The sequence below is a fragment of the Camelus bactrianus genome, chromosome 6 (assembly GCF_048773025.1).
Source record: "Camelus bactrianus isolate YW-2024 breed Bactrian camel chromosome 6, ASM4877302v1, whole genome shotgun sequence".
NCBI lineage: Eukaryota > Metazoa > Chordata > Mammalia > Artiodactyla > Camelidae > Camelus > Camelus bactrianus.
Genome location: NC_133544.1, coordinates 26,373,164 through 26,395,136, shown reverse-complemented (window position 1 = coordinate 26,395,136; position 21,973 = coordinate 26,373,164). Strand labels below are relative to the sequence as shown.

Here is a 21,973-nt window from a genome sequence, read left to right as displayed (position 1 = left end):
GCCCTCAAGTTGAAATGTCATCTGCTTGCACTGTGCCTCAGTTTCTTCACCTGTGAAATGGTAGTCGTCATACCTACCTCGTAGGGTTATGGTGATTAAGTGAGATTAGACATGTAAAGCCCTTAGCACAAGGTCTGCACCTTAGTGAGCGCTCAGTAAGTAGCAGTGGTAGCTGTTGTTGTTATTGTCGGCCTCACCGTCATTACCTTCCGGGGGCTCAGCTACTGGGGGATTTAAACAGTACATGTGATAGCCGCGGTCACAGTCGTCGCAGAAGAGGAGCTGGTCCTGGTGGAATACAGAGCAGGTGGAAAGGAGGAAAGACTGGATTATTTAGAACCAACATCTGGCCCCCACTTATTCCTCTGGCCTTATTTCCATCGATCAACCTCCCTGGATGCTCCTTTCCAGGCTCCATTTGGAGTCCTTACTGTCCCCTGATCAGGCCTTGCACTTAGCCCACACCTGGAATTTCCCCCTCTGTCTCCCGAACAATGCAAACTGTACCCCTACTTCAGGGTTCTGCTCAAATCATAGCTCATCCAAGAAGCCCTCCTTGACCACCACCTCACAACCAAGCTTAAAAGGACTCCTAATTCTTCTGAACTCTCATAGCCAATAACTCTGCTTCTGTTAGGATGGAAAACTGGTTTTATGCATTTCTGTATCCCCGTGATGATTGCCTAGTGCATAGAAAATACTTTAAATGTTTGCAAATTTTAATTGAATTTCCCTGAACCTCACTCTTTCTATTTGTGAAATGGACAACAACCATACTTGATGGTAACAGCCTGACACTTCAGAACCTTTTCAGGGTTTCATTATGTGACTGTAGAGAAATGTAAGCGATACGAGATCACCTTTCGGCTCCCAAAAGCTTCCTCAGGGGCTAGAGCTCATCTGAGACAGGACCCTCCAGTGCTGTGGCTAATTTCCAAGGACATAGTTTGCACCTTTGCTCCTGCAGTTCCCTCTGCCTGGAGGCTCTCCCAGTCCCTGACCCCTTCACTTCTGGACCATTCCATACCCACCCTTCAAGTCTTCAAACACTTCTCTTCTACAAAGATTTCACTAATCCACCTCAAATGGAAAGTCTCTGTCCCCTCTTGCTTCCTCATAGTACTTCTCTTTCTTACGACATTTAATTGCACTTTCCTTTATGCTGCAAAGCCTGGCATGTGGTAGACATCACACACAGTCCATTTGGAAAATGCCTCTTTTGTCTGGTCCTTTTTTGGATTGCAGTGCCCTTGGGGTAGAACCTTGTCTTACTCATTTCCACATCTCCTTCAGAATTTCCTCATACATAGTAGCTACTCAATAATTGTTTGTGATCTGGTCCCCATTCTCCAGGTTTAGCCCTGTTCTATTAGTGATCTTTGGACTCGCTTGGATGGCTTACAAGATGCCTGCAAAATTAAGTTTTGTATCAAATTTCATCTTGGCTCCTACCAGTGCAGAGATCCTGGAAAAAGTAGATATAGAAGTTGGAAACCCCCATGAGCAAGCAAAGAGGCAGGAGCGATCTTGAAAGACTTTTTTTTTTTAATCATACTAAGACCTTTCAGTGGGACAATGGGAAGCTTTCAGAATTAGCAACAGAGGAGTAACATGGTCAGACTTGTAATTTAGAAAAATCTCACTAGCTACTGTGTAAGAACAGAGACTCAGGTGGAGAGAGACTGGTTCTTGAAACCAGAAGACCGCTTAGGAGGCTACGATGGTCATTTAGGTAAGAGATAACCCATGATGGCGGGCTGAACTAGGGCTGTGGCGTGGGGGAAAGACAAAGGGTTTGCTTTAGATGTAGAGAGTGATATCGGAAAAAATCAAGACTGTCTTCTGGGTTGTGGCTCAGTTAGCAAGCCAGATGATGTCACCACCCACTGAGACGTGGGCAGAGGAGCAGACCTGTGAGAAGCAGAAGGCAACCTCAGCTATAAATATGTTCTGCAGATCTACGGATCCCCTGGTGAGGATGTCCTGGAGGCAGCTGGAGAACAGGAGAGAGGCCTGGACTTGAGATATGGACTGGTGATTTGATGGCAATGGAGGTCCTAGAGAGGAAGCCCAGAGTATGTGAGAGCTGACGTCTTTGAACCTGTGCTCATGGAGAGGTGTTCATGAACTCCTTGAAATTATATACACAGCTTTATGTATAAGTACAAATGCACATTTTTCTGAGGAAAGGGTAAATCCATAGCTTTCACTGAATTTTCTCAAAAATCAAGGACTCAAAAAAGTTACTGAGAAGACCAAGAACAGATGCATGGGGAACACCAAAGTTAAGGGACAGGCAGAGAGAAAAAAAAAAAAAAGACTAGGAAGCAGCAGGTAGAAAGGTAGGATGAAAGCCAGGACAGTGTGTTTTATTCCAAAAGAGTTATACCATTATTGTTGGAGCTGAAGTGAGGTGATTTAGGGATAATGTGATGAGAAACAAGTTAGAATAGGGACAGAAAACAGGGAGAGACTTGTCAGAAACAGTATTACTGATGTCACTGAGGACACTGATAACTCCCCCTCTAGTGATGACACAGAAAATACAGGAAGATAGAATATCTTAGATTGGACTTTTCCAAAGGGAAACCAAGGCATCTGTGTGGGTTTAAATGCATCTTTCATGGGTTGATCATTGTCCAGCTCCACATTCTTTTCTTTTCCATTTACCTCTCAGGATAATTGCCTGCCTAAACCAGCAAGAACCCCCAGCTCATGCTGACTCCCATGAGAAACGCAATTTGAGGACCTCTTACTCCCAAGTATTCAAGAACCAGGATTCACCTATGGCTGCAGTTCCCGTAGAGTGGGAATCCCATTCTGGGCTGCGTAGGGGAAATCCCTGGCTATGTGAGAGGAACCCTGTTGCCCAAACAGCTTCACTCTTTGATTCCTCCTCTAAGGCTCTGCCAAGTCAATGAAAAACTGCACTAACACTATTTATAAAGCCAAAGACCAGAATCAACCCAAATGTCCATCAATAAAGGACGGGTTGAATAAACTAATGAAGAACTGTGCAGCTGGAGGAAGCAATGAAGACGATGTCTATATAGTGCTGTGGACTAATCTCCAGGATATTCAGTGAAAAAGCAAAGTGAAGAAAACACGTATGTCTTTTTACCATTTTCTAAGGAAATGAATCCATTGTCTCACAGATTCATGTGCGCATACACATGTCTGCATTTAAACAAAATAGAAAGGTAAACCATATATTTTTTTAAAATGGCCCTATAAGCAAAGTGTGAAAGAGGTAGGGATAGATTTCCTTGAATATACTGTTTATTTTATAGATTTGATTCTGGAACCAGTAAATATTTTGCATGGTTATAAAGCAAAGTTCACATTGTAATTGTCACTAAGAAACCAAAGAAAAATGAAACAAATGAACCTGATTATGTGTAAGTTGGTGGCATAGCCACACAGAAAGAAATTTTTCCAAGAGATTTTAAAACAAGTAATTTGACTGTACATCCTCAGTTGAATACATGCTAAGGACAAAAATAAGTGCAAATATGCACATATATATACACACACATATTTCTTTCCAGCAATCATATTGTTACCATTAATAGTGGAATTGATATTGTTTTTTGTGTGCATCAAATGAGTGATTAAATTAGTATTGAAAAGCAAAAATTTTGACATGGTTAAAAGAAAATACAGATGTAAGAATGATAAAGTTAAGTAAAAACCCTATAGTTAGTTCAGGGTATGAGCTGAAATATCAACATAAATTCATGGTGTATTTTATCTTTAAAACAACCAAAACATATTTTCTAGCTCTGTCCATTGAAAATGTCTCCAAACAGTGACTAATTCAGTAAAGATTACCCTCCCAGCACCCGTATTATGTCCTCTAAAGACCATTGTCCACTAAACGGAACCAGGAGTCCTTGGAGAAATGGCTGACTCCAAGTCTGGAATATGAAATGTCTAAGTATCTTTACATATTGGAAAGCAAGGAAATTATCAAATACTATTGAGGTCATGTCAAAAGGACTCAGGATCCAACCTGATTGTGTTCCCACTGCCCAAAGATGGGACAATTTTAACTGTAATGGATTGAGACAAATCAAGTATGTTTAAATCCTTGAGTTTATACATTTTTTTTAAACTGTCACTTTTGTAAGACGCTAGGGAAACATCCTATCATTTTTAATTGATTATATTAAAATAATTTTATCTTAGAGAAAAGTTGCAAAAATGGTACAGAATTTCTACACACACTTCACTGAGCTTCCCCTAATATGAACATCTTATATTACCGTGGTACCATCATGAAAAGCAGGAAGTCACCGTTACCATTAGCACGACACTACTGACTAACCTGCGGACCTCACCTCATTTGAATTTTACCAATTTTCCCCAGGATTCAATCCAGGATCCTACATTGCAGTTAGTTGTCAGGTTTCCTTAGTGTCTTTGAATCCATAACAGTTTCTTGGTTTCTTTGTTTTTCATGACCCTGAGACTTTTGAAGAGACCAGGCCAGTGATTTTGTAGAATGTGACTCAGTGTGAGTTTGTCTGATCTTTCTTTCCACAAGAAGATTGAGGGTATGCATTTTTGGCAGTAATACTACAAAACAGATGTTACGCCTTCTCAGTGCATCGTACGAGGGGGCATGGATATCAATGTGTCTTATTACTATAGTAGTAATGTTACTCTGATCATATAGTTAAAGTAGTGTAGTGTCTGCCAGTTTCTCCAGTGTAAAGTTATGATTTTTTCCCTTTGTAATATATTAACAAATAATCTGGGGAGAGAGGATATGTTGAGATCAAGCAAATATTCTATTTCTTACCATACTTTTGCCCACTAATGTTAATATCAAATTGATGATTCTTACTTACAGTAACCATAATGGTGATACTTGCCTATTGGTGATGTCCCTCTTCCTGCTACATTTAATAACTGAAATTCTGCTCTAAGGAAGAGTTCACCTCTTCCGCATTCAGTCATTCATTCTCTTATTCAATTTTTAACACATTAGTATGAATATTTATTTTGTTCTTTGGGCTATAATCCAATACTATAATTATTTACCTTGTTGCTCAATCTGTCCCAGATTGGTTGGTTCTCTGCCCTTTAGAGATGCTCTATGATTTTTTTTTTTTTTTTTTTTGGCACTTCCTTACTTTCTAGTACCAGAGAATTCTCCAGCTTCCTCTTTTATTTTCCCAGCTCCAGCCCTGGCATCAGCCATTTCTCCAAGAATCCCTGGTTCCTTTTATTGGAGAATGGTATTTAGAAACCAATATTTGGGTGATATGAGTCCTCATTGCTTCTGGGTTGTCATTTCTTCTAGGCCTTCCTAACAGAGTTAGCAAATAAATGTATGTGTAGGTACACATGCACACATCTGTATTTATTTCTGACTATGCTGTACACCAGAAATTAACACAACATTGTAAATCAACTATACTTTAATTTAAAAATAAATAAATAGCTTTATTTCTGTATCTATCCATATGTGTGTATACATATAAATAGCTATAGATAAATAATATGTAACTACATATATATATAATACATTATATTTAAAAACATAAATTTCATACTGATACCCCCCTATTCTAACCCAACACAGCAGAGTTCAGTCTAGCCTCCCCCCTTTATTTGACTATTCTTTCTTTAACATTGAGAAACCTGGCTTTCATTATTCACAATATGCAGTTACCCAGAAACAGACTCACAGATGTAGAAAACAAACTTATTACCAGTGGGGGAAAGTGGTAGGAAGGGATAAAATTGGGAGTTTGAGATTTGAAGATATTAACTACTGTATATAAAATAGATAAACAACAAGTTTCTACTGTATAGAACAGGGAGATTTAGTCAATATTTTATAGTAACTTATAATGAAAAAGAATATGAAAAAGAATATATGTATGTATATGTATGCCTGAACTATTACGCTGTACACCAGAAATTGACACAACATTGTAAACTGACTATACTTCAATTCTGTAAAAATGAAAAAAACAACCAATATGCGGTTATCAGTTCAGACCTGCAGACACATGAAGTAGTTTCAGGATGACTAACTCACATGCCCATGAAAAACAAATTTACTAGCTAGAGGATAATACTTGTATAGTTATTTCTGTCTTTAGCCTTAAAATACACAAATACTGCTTTCCTAAGTTATCTAGGTTAGTTCTTTCCTTCCCTACCTTTAAGTATGGTTATGTTACTATTTATACTACAGTCAAGTTCATTTGTTACTGTTCATACTCCATTTTTGGTTCTCCCACACCCTGGTTGAATTTCTGTATTTATCTATTGGCAGGCATGTAAAAATGACATCTTGGTTCTAAGAGTCAGAGCTGCACAAAAAGGCGTTTTCAGAGAAGTGTCACCCCTCCCCCACCCATCCCTACTATCCAACCCCTTTCCCCATTCTTTGTACCCCATTCCTACCCACCCTGTAGATGACTAAGCTCTTTAGTTTCTTGTTTATCTTTCCTGTGTTTCTTTTACACAAGTAAACAGACATATGTATATTTTCTTATGCCTGTCTTATAAGAATGGCAGCATACTGTAGATACAGATACTGTTTTTACTTTGCTTTTGTTTTTATTGAACAAATTATCCTGGAAATCTCTCCATATTAATTCATAAAGATCTACCTCCTGGTTTTGTTGTTGTTGTTTTATAGCTGCATAAAACTTCCTTGTGCCCTTATTTATTCAGCCACTCTGTGTATGAGCATTTAGGTCATTTCCAGCATTTTGCAATTATAAACAGTGTGACCTTAAGTAACCTCATGCATACATATTTTCATAGTGGTGTGGGTATATCTTTAGGGTTGATTCCTATAGGTGAGGTAGATGAGTCAAAATGTAAGTGCACAGTAGTTGTGCTAGGTATTGCTCAATTTCCCTGCAGGAGGGTTGTACTATCTTGTGATCCCACTGACAGTGTATAAGGGTGCCAGCTTTCCCACAGCTTCATCCATAGGATGCACTGTCACCTTCCCCCCCCCCCAATTTTATGGGTAAAAAATGATATCTCAATTTTGTTTAAATTTGAATTTAATTGTGAGTTTAAACATCTTTTTCCCAAATGTTTAAGGGTTATTTTTATATCTTTTGTGAACTGTTTTTCACATCCTTTTTCCGTTTGCTATCAGGTTTATGGTCCCTTATCCCTCAGATTTTAAGAGTGCTTTATATATTATACATTACCACCTTAATCTGCATATATACTGCACTGTGTGTGCTGCAAGTATTTTCTCCCAGTTTGTCAGCTGTCTTTTGACTTTATTGGGTTTTTTACTATACAAATGTTTACATGGTCAGATTTGTCACTATTTTCTTTTGCTGCTTCTGAATTTTAAGTTACAGAAAATCTTTCCTTACATTAAGTTTAAAGAGGAAGTCACCCATGTTTTATTCTAGTGCTAATATGGTTTTATTTTTTATATTTATAACCCCAGTCCATTTGAAGACTGTTCTGATATAGTACATGAGATATGGACCTAATTTTACCTTTTCCCAAATGGTCACCCTACTGTCCCAGCACTGATCATGAAAATGTCCATCTTTGGTCCAGTAATTTTAAATGCAACCTTTACTTTATGCTAAATGTCTATATGTCACTGGGTCAATTTATGGGTTTTCTATTCCATTCCATTGGTCTCTGTGTCTATACTGTTTTAATTTAAGAGGCTTTATAGTATGTTTTAACATCTGGTAGGGCTAGACTTCCTTCATAATTTGTTGTTTTTCAGTGTTTTCTTAACTACTTTTTCATATTTGTTTTTCCATATGAACTTGTTTAGTTCCATATCAACTTGGTTAGTTCCATTAAAAAGTGTGTCGGTGTTTTTACTGAGTTCAAATCAAATGTGTAAATTAACTTAGGAAGAACTGATCTTTACAATGTTGAGTCATTCTATCTAGATCACACTGTCTTTCCATTTGCTCAAATGTATTTCTGTCTTTTCAAAAGCATTTAAAATTTTTCTTCATATAGGTTTTACATATTTACTGTTCAGCTTATTTCTGAGTTTTTCTTATTTGTTGCTATTGTAAGTGGAGTTTCTCTACCACAATGTCTTCTAACTGGTTATTATTTGTGCATATGAAAGCTATTAAGTTTTGTGTGGTAATTTTATATCCTGCTACCTTTAATGTTGGAGTTAGTTTTATTATTGATTCTCTAGAGTTTCCCAGATATACTATTAAAGTTTATGAAATAGAGAAAAAATTTCTTTGTTACCATTCTTATACTTCTCATTGCTTTCTCTTGTCTAATTGCATTAGCTAATATCTCTAGAATAATGACAAATAGTAATAGAAATTGCGGGCATCCTTACTTGGTCCCTGATCTTACTAGAGGTGCCTTTAGTATTTCCCCATTAAATAAGATAATGGCCTTTAGTTCTCAGGTATAAAGAGTTTATCATGTTAAGAACGTATCCCACAATTTCTATTTTCTTGAGTGTTTTGATTATAAATAGGTGTTGAATCCACCCCCCTTATTTTGAGAACTGATAAATAAAGGGAAAGAATCAAGTATTTATTCTGCCTTTTGTACATAATCTATACTGAGGGTAACTAAATACAAGGCTGGAAATTTTTCTCTTTTTAGAACTACTCCAACTAATAAAGAAGTAATTATAGAATATCACTATTTGCAACCCCTAATAAAGTAGTCTGTAGTCGAAGATCTCTAACAGCTGCTACCTTCACCAAAAGAGACACCATGTATTAATACCTCCTGATAAAGTATACACCACTATTTATGAAGTAGTCTTGCTATTTATATATACATTAGAGACAGAGAGAGAAAGAGACAGAGAAAGAGAGAATCTGGATTTGATCAAACCTCCAGCTCCAAGCACCAATGTGCAAGAAATACAGGAGACAGAAGAAAATGTCAAACACTGCCACAGGGATGCAGTCAGTAAAATACAGTCATGGGAAACTCTATTGAACAAATAAATTGATTTCTTCAACAAAAAATCAAGGAGCAAAAAAGAGAGCAAAATAGAGGGAAACCCTATGTATTAAAAGAAACTTTAAAGACAACTAATTGCAACCTATGGACCTTATTTGAATCCCAATTTAAATAAACAGACTGTAATGAAAACTTTTAAATCAGTTTAAGGTAATTAAGACAAATGTTTAAGACAATTGAGGCAATAGGAATGTTGACTGGATATTTGATTCTATTAAGGACTTATTGATTTTTTTAAATCTATGTTAATATTTTTGTTTAAAAGTAAGTCCTTATATTTTTGAGATACATATGAAATATTTATAGGCGAAATGATATTATGACCGGGATTATAATATTGTGGAGAAAGAGGTGGCAATATTTATGAAACAAGATTGGATATGTATTGATCATTTTTGAAACTGGTGATGGGATACATCAGTTTCATTATTTTCCCTATCTTTGTATTTATCTGAAATGTTGGTAACAAAAAGTAGGATTTTTAAAATTCTGCATTTATTACACTTAACATTTAGACCAAGTGAGATGACACATTCTAGAATGCGGTGTGAAGGGCCACATATATACCCAACTACACCCAACTATAAGCAGTGGGTACCGTTATCTGTCCCTGAACCCTCCAGGACCATGGCCAGCAAGGCAGCCTCTGGCCATCACCTGCTGTACCGGTCTCCATAGACACACAGAGAACCCAAGATCCCTGTAGTGCAAGGGTCCCAAAGGTCCTGGGGGCAACAGGAAAGGGGGAGGTCCTAGACATTTTCCCCAGGAGCCCAGTGATCAGAGTCTTCCCTTCCTCTCCAACCCTCAGAGGACTCTCAGCTCCTTGGATTTCTCCCTCCCATGCAGGAAACACACACTCACATCATTCTCCGAGGTCCCACAGAGGATGCAGGATTTGCACTCTATGCACTGCCACTTGTAGGTCTTGACAGCCTCGGTCATGTTCAGGGTGAACTGCAGGCAGGTGGGGTGACCTGGAGGAAGCAGAAATGGCAGCATTAGGGCCAGAGGGTCCTACCTGTCACCCCTCAACACCACAGCATTATGCCCAACTTGGAGGGAGGGTGGGGTAGCACAGGTTGGGAAGCAAACTGGGGACCTGGGTGGAGCCCTACCCACACTCCTCACCACCACCCACAATCACATGAGCTCAAGGGCCAAAGAGAGAAATGGGCATTACCCTTTTGCTGGGAATAGAGATCACCCAAATCCTCTCACCCTACGAGCTAGGTGCCCCAGATGTATAACCAGTTGACAAGGACAGAAAGTGGTGATCAAAGGGAAAGAGAAAGGAAATCGCACAGCACAAGGCAGCAGTGTGAGAGTCACCAGCATCATCTCCCCAGCTCCAGCATCAGTTGTGGTGGGAGCAACACATAAGAGCTACTTGGGGCTGGGCCTTTTAACCTGCAAAGATGTTCGTGCTGCCTCAGGGCACGGGGGAGGAGGTCAGAGGGAGCGGGTAAAGTTCCCAGGGACAGAGCTCAGAAGCACTGGGAGGCACTGCACTGCTATCTCAAGTGTCGTGCCCACGCCCAGGAGACTAGCAGAAGCCCACGCCCTGCACAGGAACAGGGCCTGTGGGGGGAGGGCAGAGAAGTGGTGCATCACTGCAGTGGGCACACAACGGTCAGGTCAATCCTGAAAGGACTGGTCACTGGCTCTCACTCTTCTCTCCATCCCGAGTATCACGTTAGCCAAGCCAGCAGCAAAATGGGGAGGGACATTAATGTGACCTTCGAGCACACAGCCCCAGCAGACTAATATCCGAGGCTCAGCCTGCAGAGCTGGGCTCTGCTCTCAGTCATACCTCCCGCAAAAGACAGACACCGGCAGCGAGAGGACAACTATGAGCCACAGAACGTGAAGACTTTGACCTTGTATTTGGCATGGAAGAGAAACTGGGATCATGTCCCCAGCTTTCCCAGGGCTGTGAATCAGACCGGAATCCACCCAGAGAGCCCAGGGAAAGCCCATTACTGACTCTGTCACAAAGAACTGACAGTTTCATGTATTGCTGGGGTTTGGTTCACCCATCTCCAGAGCTCCAAACTCTGCCAAATCCACTCTATCACGCATTGTGTTGCCTCTTTCACATGAGGGATTGTGTGCTTCTAAAGAGGGATGCTATAGACAGGGGCGTCAGTTAGGGGCAGCTCCCCCAACCCAGTGTCCTCCACCAATAGTCAAGACCCCACCTGGTACCACCCCTCCTTGGCAAAGGCACAGCCCAGCAGGAGACCCCCATTTCCTCTCCTCCAGATTCTCACGGAGCTGGCTACATCATGGTCCTTTGGGGGAGATACTGTCTATTCAGTCAACATAAGGCCCCTTCAGATCTGGAGCCCCACAAACACCAAGCACACTGAGTTACCTCTGAGGGTGGGAGTGATGGTGGAAATGACTTGTGGTGAAGGGAGGTGGAGACACTTAGCAAATAGCAGGTGGAAGTGCTAAGGAGAGGACTGATCTAAAAGATTATCTAGGACTTCTTAAGCACCATCCAATTTAGGACCCCCCCCACCACCACACACACACAGCTCTGAACTGATAACCGTCTCAACATGACACCATGTCACTGACCCTGGACAGAAAGAATCCTTCCATGAAAAGCCTGGATGAACATTCTGCTGACTGACATTCCTGAAAGCATCTCAAAGATCTGTCTAAGAAGAACACTGGCCAGGGTTGTTCCCTATTCCAATCTCTCACAGAAAATAGTGGGATGAGAACAGGAGAAGAAATACCAGTTTGAGATTCTGAGTGGCCTGGGTCATAGATTCCCAGGTTTGCAGACAGGACATCTGGGAAGGATGAAGATGAATTTACGGAGCAGATACCCAGATCAGCAGGTGGTTGCTGCCCAGTTCCATGGCCTCAGGGCACCCTCAGCCACAACCAGCCAGCTTACAGTAACCGCTCCTGAACAAGCGTTGACTGAGCACCTGCTCAGCCAGCTGTTGCACCAGACAGAAAAGACACAGCGCTGGGCACGAACCCCCAGATCCCTCTAGTCTAGTCAGAGGGAACGCCAGTTAAAAAATGACACACATATCTCTTTTCTTACAACTGTGTTGTACGTGCCAGGAAGGAAAATCATGACTGGAGATGAAAAAAATCACAGGAGAATCGAATCTAGCCTGAGATGTCAAGGAAATCTTCTCTGAGACAGATCTTTACACTGATACCTGGCAGATGAGGAGGAGTTAGCTGGGTGGGAGGGGGAGCGGATTCCACGTGAGGAGAACGGCACGTGTAGCGGCTCTGAGCAGCAGGGAGCTCGCACATTCAAAGGAAGGGAAAGGCCAGTGAGCAGGGGCGTGGTGGGCAGAAGGAGAAGGGCAAGAAGCACCTGGCTCTCCAGTAGTTAGAGCCAGAACACACGAGCACTTGTGGCCCTTATTCAAGGATTTGGGGCTTTAAAATCGTTGAAGGATTTTAAGCAATGCAGTGACTGGATTACACTGATTTTTTTTTTAACATGTCAACTTGATGATTTAACATCAGTATATATTGCAAAATGATTACCACAATAAGATTACTTAACACATCCATCAATCCCTGGATTGTTACATTGTGTTTTTAAAGGACCATCGCTTCAGCACAAGGGATCTTCAGGGTAGTGAAGCAGTTCTGAACCTTGATCACGGTGGTGGTTACGTGCATGATAAGACTGCATAGAACTACAAATACACACGCATACACACACGTGTGTGTGCACGTAAAACCAATGACATGCACTGAGTCTGTGATTGCATCGATGACGATTGCCTGGTTTTGATAGGATACTATGGTTATGTAAGATGTTATTACCATTGGGGGGAAACTGAGTGAAGGGTGCATGGGACCTCTCAGTAATATATTTTGCAAGTTTATATGAAGCTATAATTATTTCAAAATAAAAAGTTGAAAAGATCTTTTTAAATAAGGAAAACACAAATAAAAATTTAAATCAACAAAAAGGAGGGAAGGAAAGGAAGGGAGGAAAGGAAAGGAGCTGCTGTCTAGGGAAAGAATTGGGGGGAGCGGTGCAGGGGGACATGGGGAGGGTAAGGGGGTGCAGAGACATAAGAATTGTTGCCAGGAAACTAGTTTGGAGGCAGATGCTGCTGCCAGGAGAGAGACAAGGATCAAGGATGACGAAACTAAGGTGGAGATTTAAGAAATATCAAAGAAATCATTGACAGGACTTGACCATTATTTGAACATTGGGAGTGTGGGAAAGAGAGATGATGAGAAATATTCTCAATATCCTGACCAAAGATACAAGGCGGGTGGCAGTGAAACTTACTCAGGTGAGGAAGGCTATAGAAAGCATATAGGGACCAAATGGGGAGGGGAGCTGGTTTCACTCTGTTTCGAGCATGTTGAATTTGAAAGTCTGTGAGACTTTGGGTGGAAATGTCAAGTGGATGGTTGAATATATGGGTTTAGAGCTCAAAAGAGAAGTACAGACTAGACATGTAAATTTAGGAGTTTTTTCTTAATAGATGGTCATTGAGAATTCGTGAAATTACCTAGGAAAAGGGAAAAAAAGAGAAAGGAAGAGGAGAAAAGAGAGAAACGGTCTAGGATTAAACTTTGAGGAACTCAACTATTTGAAGATAAAAAGAAAGAACCAATAGAGGAAAGTTGAAAGGACGGCCAGACAGAGGTAAGATGCAAACTGGGCAAGTATGGGTCACAGTGGCCAAGAGGGGAGCTTTCAAGAGGGAGAGGGTGGAGGAGGGGCTTCAAGATGGTGGAACAGAAGGACGCAGAGCTCACCCTCTCCCACAGATACATCAGGGAGAGGGTGGTCAGCTGTGTTGACCGCCACAGGTGCTTGAGTTTGTCATCGCTCAATAAGGACCCCGAGTGAGGGCGTGTTGACAGAGCAGAGCCGAAGCTGCCCTACTAATAGTAACGCCCTTCATCAGTGTCGCCTTCCCTGGGAAGGAGGGTCAGCACATTCCAGAACATGACATGGACTCCGCAGCCAGCTGTGCATCTGGAGCTGCCTCCAGGATGGGAGTGAGGGGTGATGTGTGTGCTTCGTTCATTCAACCACACTCCACAAATATTTCCTGAGCACCTGCTCTCTGTTCAAGACCTCTCTGACCACCGTGCTGAGCTCTGAAGACATTTTCTGGGATAGCTTTGGACCAGTGAACAGAAGCAAGTAGGCTTGGGAAACTCCTGTTGGAAGTCTCTCAAAAAAACCTCGTGGGGTCTCTCTGTTCGTGTCTTCAGAAAGACCTTCAAAGGCAAAGAAAGGGAATGAAGCTCACAAGGCCTCCACCTCCGGTAAAATTCAGGATTAAAATTCAGATTAGCCTCAGCTCTGGATGCAGAGCTCCTTCAGCTAGGAACTCAGACATCATTCAAATGAGAGAAGAAGGGAGGTGATGCAACTTCTCAGCCAGGGAGGGTGAGACACAGAGAGGTAAGTCACCCAAGCTGCCATTAGCAGGTGCAGAAACTCTGCCCAGAACCAAGTCCTCCTTTCTGTGCCACCACAACAAGGCACCCGTCTGCTGCCTGCCTCTACAGACAGAAGTCATTCCCCAGATAAAACTATAAAGATAAGACTTCTTATCTATCCATGGAAATGACTGAAATAATGCCACTGTTGGACAAAGAAAAAGCTTCCAAGGAAAGTGCCAGAGGCCCATATCTAAGTTTTACTGCTAGAACTAGAACTTATTTTTGCCCCGAACTAATTTCTAAAATCCTTGGAAGTAAATGGGTAATAGTCCTTCCAATTCAGCAATGGTAGAAAATAAAGAGGCACATTGGCAGTTCAGTGATATATTCATGGTCACTCACTACTGAAAGATTCTTGCCTTAATTTCTTTTGTAAAGTTAACCATTATTCTCTACCGTGCTTGCTTGGAAATCTAGATATTCCATATTTCCAGTTTTTTCTTTTTTTAAAGCAAAGGGTGTGTCTATTGCTATTTAAATAGCCCAATGGAATGAAGGGGAAACAACCCTTCCCAGACCCCTGGGGTGAGATGATTCAGCAGGACATTTATAAGATTCCAATTACCAAAATGGATTTAGAAAGTGGCGTGGCGTGCATGATTTACCCCAGCCAGACCATTAAAAACCGAGTCCTTCCTGAGTGTTCCTCCAAATTTGTTCTATCAGGACGGTTCAATAAATCTTCTGCCCCCTCGTTTAGTTGGTCCAGGGGTGAACTTGGTGTGACGAGGCATCCTTAATCCAGCCCTAACCTTTCCAAAATGGACCTCAATCCTCACTAAAAGTTGAAACAGGAAGTATAAGTCATGGCCACCATGTGCGGAGAACTAACTTCTGGGCAGGGCTTCCAGACAATAAAAATTTGGCCTCAGGGTACAATTTCAGCAGATGGGTAGAAAAAGGGAAACCAGCCGGCTGTGAGAAGCTTCCCAGAAAGAAGATTGTTCATGAGGCTGTTGTGTATGACATTACAGTCGACTGAGCCCAGTGAAAAAGAGGAGGCAGGCATCTGAAAGCAGGGACTGCCCCCTTGCCACCTGAAGGACACATCTCATGTCTTTGCAGAACTCACGTGCATAGATGCTGAGATGTTCCAGGGACAGCAAACAGGATTTTGTGCTGTCTGAGTGAGAAGGCTCACAGATGAGTATCTAGGCAAAACCAGTGTTAGTTTCGTATTCATAGCTGCCTGCTCGCACACATGCTTATACACACTGCCCACACGCATGGGTATTTCCAACCTTTCAGGGACAAAAATATCTAAATATACCTTGTGGATTGAGCTCCAATTACAAATGTGACTTAGAAGCTAGCAGAAGTCATTAACCAGTCAGTGTCACTCTATAGATACTTGGCACAGTGAGAGAAACAGTTCATTTTCAACAAACCCTGGGCAAAAAGAAATCTACAAACTGCTATGACATGTGTCTCTTCCATTATGATCCTTATTAAAAGAGTTTTTATTTCATTATTGCCAATATTTAATTTGGACTAGGCTAAGCCACATCACTGATTAAATTAGAGCTCTAGGGGAAAAAAAAATTACCTCGCTAAGCATGTGCTGAAAACATAAATAAAACAGATACAAATAACTGTGGAACTAGCATGGTCTATTATTTATTCATTGTGAAATTATAAACACCCAATTATATTGTATTACCTTATTTATCAATGTTGATCTCTTAAAAACTAATTTCTCAAGAAAGGAGAACTTAAATAGCTATGGTTCTCAGGCAAGTAAGTGCAAAATACAAAATTGCGCTCCTTGGCCTGATGCCTGGTTTATAGAAATCATATTATATAAAATATGTAGGATCAATTCCAATCTGAAATAGCACCAAAAACAAGTCTGCATAGGGATTCATTAGAAAATAATTTGGCTCAAATATCTAGCAGTTCTCTATATTCATACACACATGCAATTCCTAATATTTACATATTGCAAAAATATATAAGAAGCGTTAGCTAAAGAATTTATGTACAGTGCAGTCAAATCTGAATCCTCCACACTAAAGAGTACTTTGGGGGAAAAATATTACTAGCTCACTTTGGGAAGCCATCTCACTCCATCAGATCCACTCATTCTCATGTATTCTCTCTCTCCCTCTCTCCTCTGTTTCTGTCCCTTTCTCCCTTCCTCCCTTTCTCTCTTCCTCTTTCTATCTCCCTCCACCTAGACACAGCTTGTCAGGTGGAGGGAATGAGGCTGTGCGTCATCACACGTAATCTGTAAAGGGGAACGAATCCTGAGCAGTCAAGAATTCAACCTCCGTATACATATCTCATGACAAGCATGTTAACCAGGCACTCCTCCCACACATGGATTACTTCTCCAGCCCTGCTTTGCAAACCTTCTCCGGTGGTCTGCAGGCTCACCTCTCATCTGCCCCAGACGTTACTTCTAGCGCTAAGACATCTACAAATTGACGACCACAATGGTGCCCCAGAGGCACCCACATGGCTTCCTTTTTTCCCCTCATCATCTTTAACGTACCTCAAAGAGGACACAGAAGAGAGAGTAGAAAGGATAAAGACCAAAAAACAAAAAACAAAAAATGCATCAAAAATAAACAATGATGTGAGGTGGGGAGGGTATGGTTCAAGTGGTAGAGTGCGTGCTTAGCATGCACGAGGTCCTGGGTTCAATCCTCAGTACCTCCTCTAAAAATAAAATGAATAAATAAACCTAATTACCGCCCCCCCAAAAAAAAACCCCCAAAATAAAATTAAATAAATAAATTAGCCTATAAAAAATCAAATCAAATCAAACAATAGTGTGAACCACAGCTGTCTTTTGCTTGGCTAAAAACACTTTACCATCAGCAAGTTCAACACATTTTAGAGGACTGCCTGTCCTCCCTCAAAGCTGTCAAACTCTTGGGCACCCAGGTACCACACAGGAGGCAAGACACAGGGATTGTTACTTTAATCGTGACCATCAAGAACCACAGAAAGCATATTCATGCGAGAACATTAGGAACACCTTTAATGGGCTAAACAGCTAAGGCCTCATGGCACCATTCTCAAATGGCCCTAGAAACTCCCCAAGTTCTCATGGTCAAGTATGGTCCGAGCCCAGTCTCATCTATATCCCTAAGGGCTCTGAGGCTGGGCTGCTTCAAGTGAAACAAGGGGATGGGACGGCCTTGACCTGGATTTACGTAACTTACCTGACTGGCCCAGGCTGGGGCCGAGGCATAGCGCCAGAAGGATGTCAGGAACCACAGTAATGGTCCCCGTGCCCCAGATTAGTCACTGCATCTGAGGACCAAGAATAATTTACTCATTTACTCATTTACTCAACAGTATTTGTTGAATAAATAACCATGGCAGGCCCTCTTCTAGGCACTGGGGACCCAGCAGTGAGAAAAGCCAAAACCCCGTCTCGTGGAGCAAGGACCACAATCCGAGACGTGCGGCAGCATCGGAGTCCCTTGGACTTTGCATCTCCGGGCATTAGTTTTCTAATATATTAAATGAAAGGATAGGACCCTTCTATCCCTGAAGCTGTGGCTCTGTCTGTGCCACCCATAAACACTATTTTTAGAGATAATATTGATCCCAAACTGCCCATCTGGTGGGATAAACAAGCCTTCCAAAGTTTGCCAGCTGAAACTCAAAGTGAAAGAAACTAAGAAGGAAATTAAAATACCCAGTTCTGCTAGAATTCCTGTCAACGCTTCCACTGAACTAGCCCGCTCCTAGCCCAATACCACGGCAGAAAGCAAAAGAAATCTAGAAACTGAAAGCGCTTTTCACCAAGCACCCCAACCACCCCCGGGCCATACGCGGGGCCTGCACAGATGGGCTGTCAATGCATCTGCAGGCGGGCGGGGGCCTTGGGTGACGTTTCACCCACGAGCAATATCAGATCTGGGTTGAGCTGGCTGTGTGACGGTAGGCAGCTACCGCCAGGCAGGGGCTGAAAGAAGGTCACCAACGTGAGCAAGTCAGTGCACGGAGGCCGGCCTGAATCGCTGTCCGGAGCCCACAGCAGCAGCAGGTGGGAATCCTTGACACAGGCCTCTCAGGGCACTGGGCGCACCTGGCCATGGGCCTGGCTGAAGGCTCTGGGTTTCCTTTGGAAAAGTGAGTCCGATGAAGAAACTGCCGCTCAGATTGCAGACCCTGTAATCACTGTGCTTCCCTCTGTCCTGGCGGAGTATATGGTATAATTGATGGGTAGCTGGTAGAAAAAGTCAGTGATCAGTCAGCACTTGATTGCCTGTGATCCTCCAACTGCTGATCTTCTGTGAACTGGAGGATGGATTCATGGGTGGTCAAGTTCTCGAGTTGTCTGAGGAGCTTTGAGATGGTATTCCATTCTTTTTTCTTTTAAAAATGTTTCAGACTTGTACAAAGTCAAAAGGAAAAAGACACTTTCTTGCTTTTCCATCCTTTTCCCTGTGAGACCGGGCAGCAATCCCAGAAGTGCCTGGACGTAGAGGACTGACAGTGTGTCCGTGACACTTCAGACACTTTGTCTTACACCTTACTTTTTAAATCACTTTTAGTCTAATTTTGAGGGCTCTTCTGACTTTGTAATTTATTTTATTGTGATCAGGTTCTTACAGAAAAATAGTTCTATTGAATTTGACTAAATTCACTGAGCACCTGCTCCTGCCAGGAACTATACTAGGTGCCGAAGTTTCAAAGATGAATGAGGCGAAGATCCTTCCTTGAGGAGCTCAGGTTTTAGAAGGTGTGATGGGCAGGCAGCCTCTGAGATGGCCACCAACGATCCTCCTCTCCTGGTGTCCAGAAGCTTCTGTAATTCTCTCCCCTTGAGGGTGGACTGGACTTACTGACTCACCTCTAGCAAGTAGACAGAAGATGACAGGAGTGATGGGCTGTCATTCCTAATGTTAAGTTATAAAAAGACTGTGGCTTTCATCTTCAGCACTCTCTCTTTTATGCCTTCTCACTCACTCGCTCAAAGGGAAGCCAGCTGCTGTGTTGTGAGATGTCCTTGCAGAGGCCCACATGGCAGCAGATGAAGGGAGGCCTCAGTCCAATAGCCTGGGAGGAAATGAATCTTGCCCAAAACCATTTGAGTGAGCTTGGAATTGAATCCTCTCCCAGTCAAGCCTTCAGATAAGTCCATAACTCTGGATGACAATTTGACTGCAACTTCATAAAAGACCTTGATCCAATGGCACTCAGCTAAGCCAAACCTAGATTCCTGACCCATACAAACTATGAGATAATAAACATTTACATTTTAAGCTGTTACATTTTGGAGTAATTTGTTATACGGCAACAGACAACCTTTACAGGTTATATATATGTATTTAAAGACTATAATACAATGTCATAAGTGCTATAATAGGGGCACTTACAGATGGGGAAGCGATAAATAATCGGGAGCTTGGGGAAAGCCACTGAGAGGAGGTAGCATTTGAGCTGGGCCTTGAAGGATGAATAGGCGTTTTCTAAGAGAAAAACAGGATAAAGAGAATTACAGGGAGAGGAAATTATAAGAAATTTAGGGTGCATGATTTGTTCAGGCAAAGCAGAGGAGCTCACTCAAGGTGAGCAGAGGAAATGGAAAGTGGCAAAAGATGATCCTAGAAAAGTAAGAAGAAAGATTGTGAAGGGCCCCTTATTCAGGTATACAGATCTGAATTTGACTCCGTAAACAGCAAGGAATCCTCAGAGTTTTTTTAAGCAAGGACCTGATTTGCTTGTACCCATGCTTTAGAGAGATGGCTCCAGTGATAGGGCAGAGGGTAGATATAGTGGAGACAGCTAGGGCCGGGTGACCAGTTATAATATCTATTTATTCAACAAATGTTTATTGAGCACTTACAATGTGCCAGGCACTGTGGGAGATGCCAGGCACTGTGGGAGGTGCCAAGCGATGAATAACACAGATAAAAGCTTCTACTCTTGTGGAGTTTATGTTCTAGTCTAAGCACTGGTCCAGGACCAGCCTCGTAACAGTGGTAATAAATGTAGGAAGCATTTGAGAGGTGGAATTAGTGAACAGGACATGATGCCTGCCTGGACATGAGTGTAAGCAAGATGGAGAAGTCAAAAATGACACTAGGATTCTTAGGTTGGGCCACAGAGTCGATGATAACACTGTGAGCTGTGATGGAGACAGCAGGCTTGCGGAGAGTAACAATAGATTCAACACTGGCACATTTTGTGTGTTGTGATGAGACATTCAGTGGAGATGTCCAGGGGTTGGTGAGAAAATATGGGTCCATATTCAGGAGAGAGGACCAAACTGGAGATACAGATTTAGAAATCATCAGGTGTGAGTGGTAGATGAAGCCCTGGCACTTGAGATGCTCGGGGAGAGACCACAGAGGGAAAAATGAAAAGGACCTTGCTGGGTGGAGGGAGAAGGGTAACCATGGAAACTGAAGGCATGAAAGGGCATCAAGAAGAGATCAAGGAGAAGGACAGAGACAGTGTGGTCACAGAAAGAGGAGAACCTGGAGAGAACCCTTCATGGCATCGCAGGAAGAGAAAAGGATGGCCACCACCAGCAAGGGAGAGATGAAGTAAGACAAGAACGGAAGAGAAAGTATTACGCGCTGAGCCACTGCTGATTGGAACTGGATCAAGTGATCCCCAGGAGTAGTGGGCCCTCTTCCCTCTGGGTAACCGAGTGGTTTCAACATTGTAGAAGGAAGAATTCACGAGCAGATCACCTCACAGCGTGCTTCTCTTTCCACTGGCTTGGTCCATCATGCTCACGTGCGGAAACACCATATAAAATAGCCTTGGGAATGCTGTCTTATCTGATTCCACTCGTTGATAGAAGGGGTCATGTTTTGATATGGGTTACATGGCCAAAGCCAGGCCCTGCCAGCACCACTTTCCATCTGGCCCTAGGAGATGCATCAAGTCTCTGGAAATCAGTTCTTTCCTTCTGACCTTGGAGTAAAACTCTTCTGTCCCAGGTGTCGGAGCCCTGCCTGCAAGGTTGAGCCAGGTTCTGGTGGAGCTCTTCTCACAGCTCCAGAGTCTGGTCAAGTGGCCCTGCATATTCTCCAAGAACACCCAGATCCAGGAGGGAAGTTGGTGCCACCGGCAGGGGAGCAGTCTTGCAACTCAGAGTGAACAATGCGGAGGACGGAAATGATCACCAGGGTGCAATGCTGGTGGCTGTGATGCTTTAAAAAAAAAAAGGCCGATGAGTTCTATGATCCTCCTCTTTTCAAGAGGTGGAGGATGTTCCCCAACTGTTTAATGTGGACTGAACTTAGTGACTTGTTTTAACAGATATGATGAAAAAAAAAAAAAAAGGAGGTGACAATATACATCTTTGGAGACTGAATTATAAAAAGGCACTCAAGTTTCCATTTTGATCACTTTCTCTCTCTTTCCCCCACCACCCACTCCCAATCCCTCTCCCTACTCATTCTGAAAAAAGTCAGCTGCTACGTTATGAGCAGCCCTATGGAAAGGCCCCCATGGCAAGGAACTGAGAGTGGCCTCTGGCCATGTGAGCAAGCCCAGAAGTGACTCGTTAGCTCCAGTCAAGCCTTGACATGACGACAGCCCCACCCAGCATCTTGACCAC

At 42.4% G+C, this 21,973-nt stretch overlaps 1 protein-coding gene across 5 annotated transcripts in view; it reads right to left on the bottom strand.

Annotated features, from left to right (window-relative positions):
- Positions 1-21,973, bottom strand: part of DPF3 (double PHD fingers 3) — a 280,249-nt gene that overhangs the window by 10,852 nt on the left and 247,424 nt on the right. For all 5 annotated transcript variants that reach the window (XM_074365304.1, XM_074365300.1, XM_074365302.1 and 2 more), the window contains exons 9-10: positions 9,832-9,944; positions 207-288 (exon numbers count right to left, since the gene is read on the bottom strand). In XM_074365304.1, coding sequence (XP_074221405.1) covers positions 207-288; positions 9,832-9,944 — 195 coding nt within the window. The remainder of the gene's footprint in view (positions 1-206; positions 289-9,831; positions 9,945-21,973) is intronic.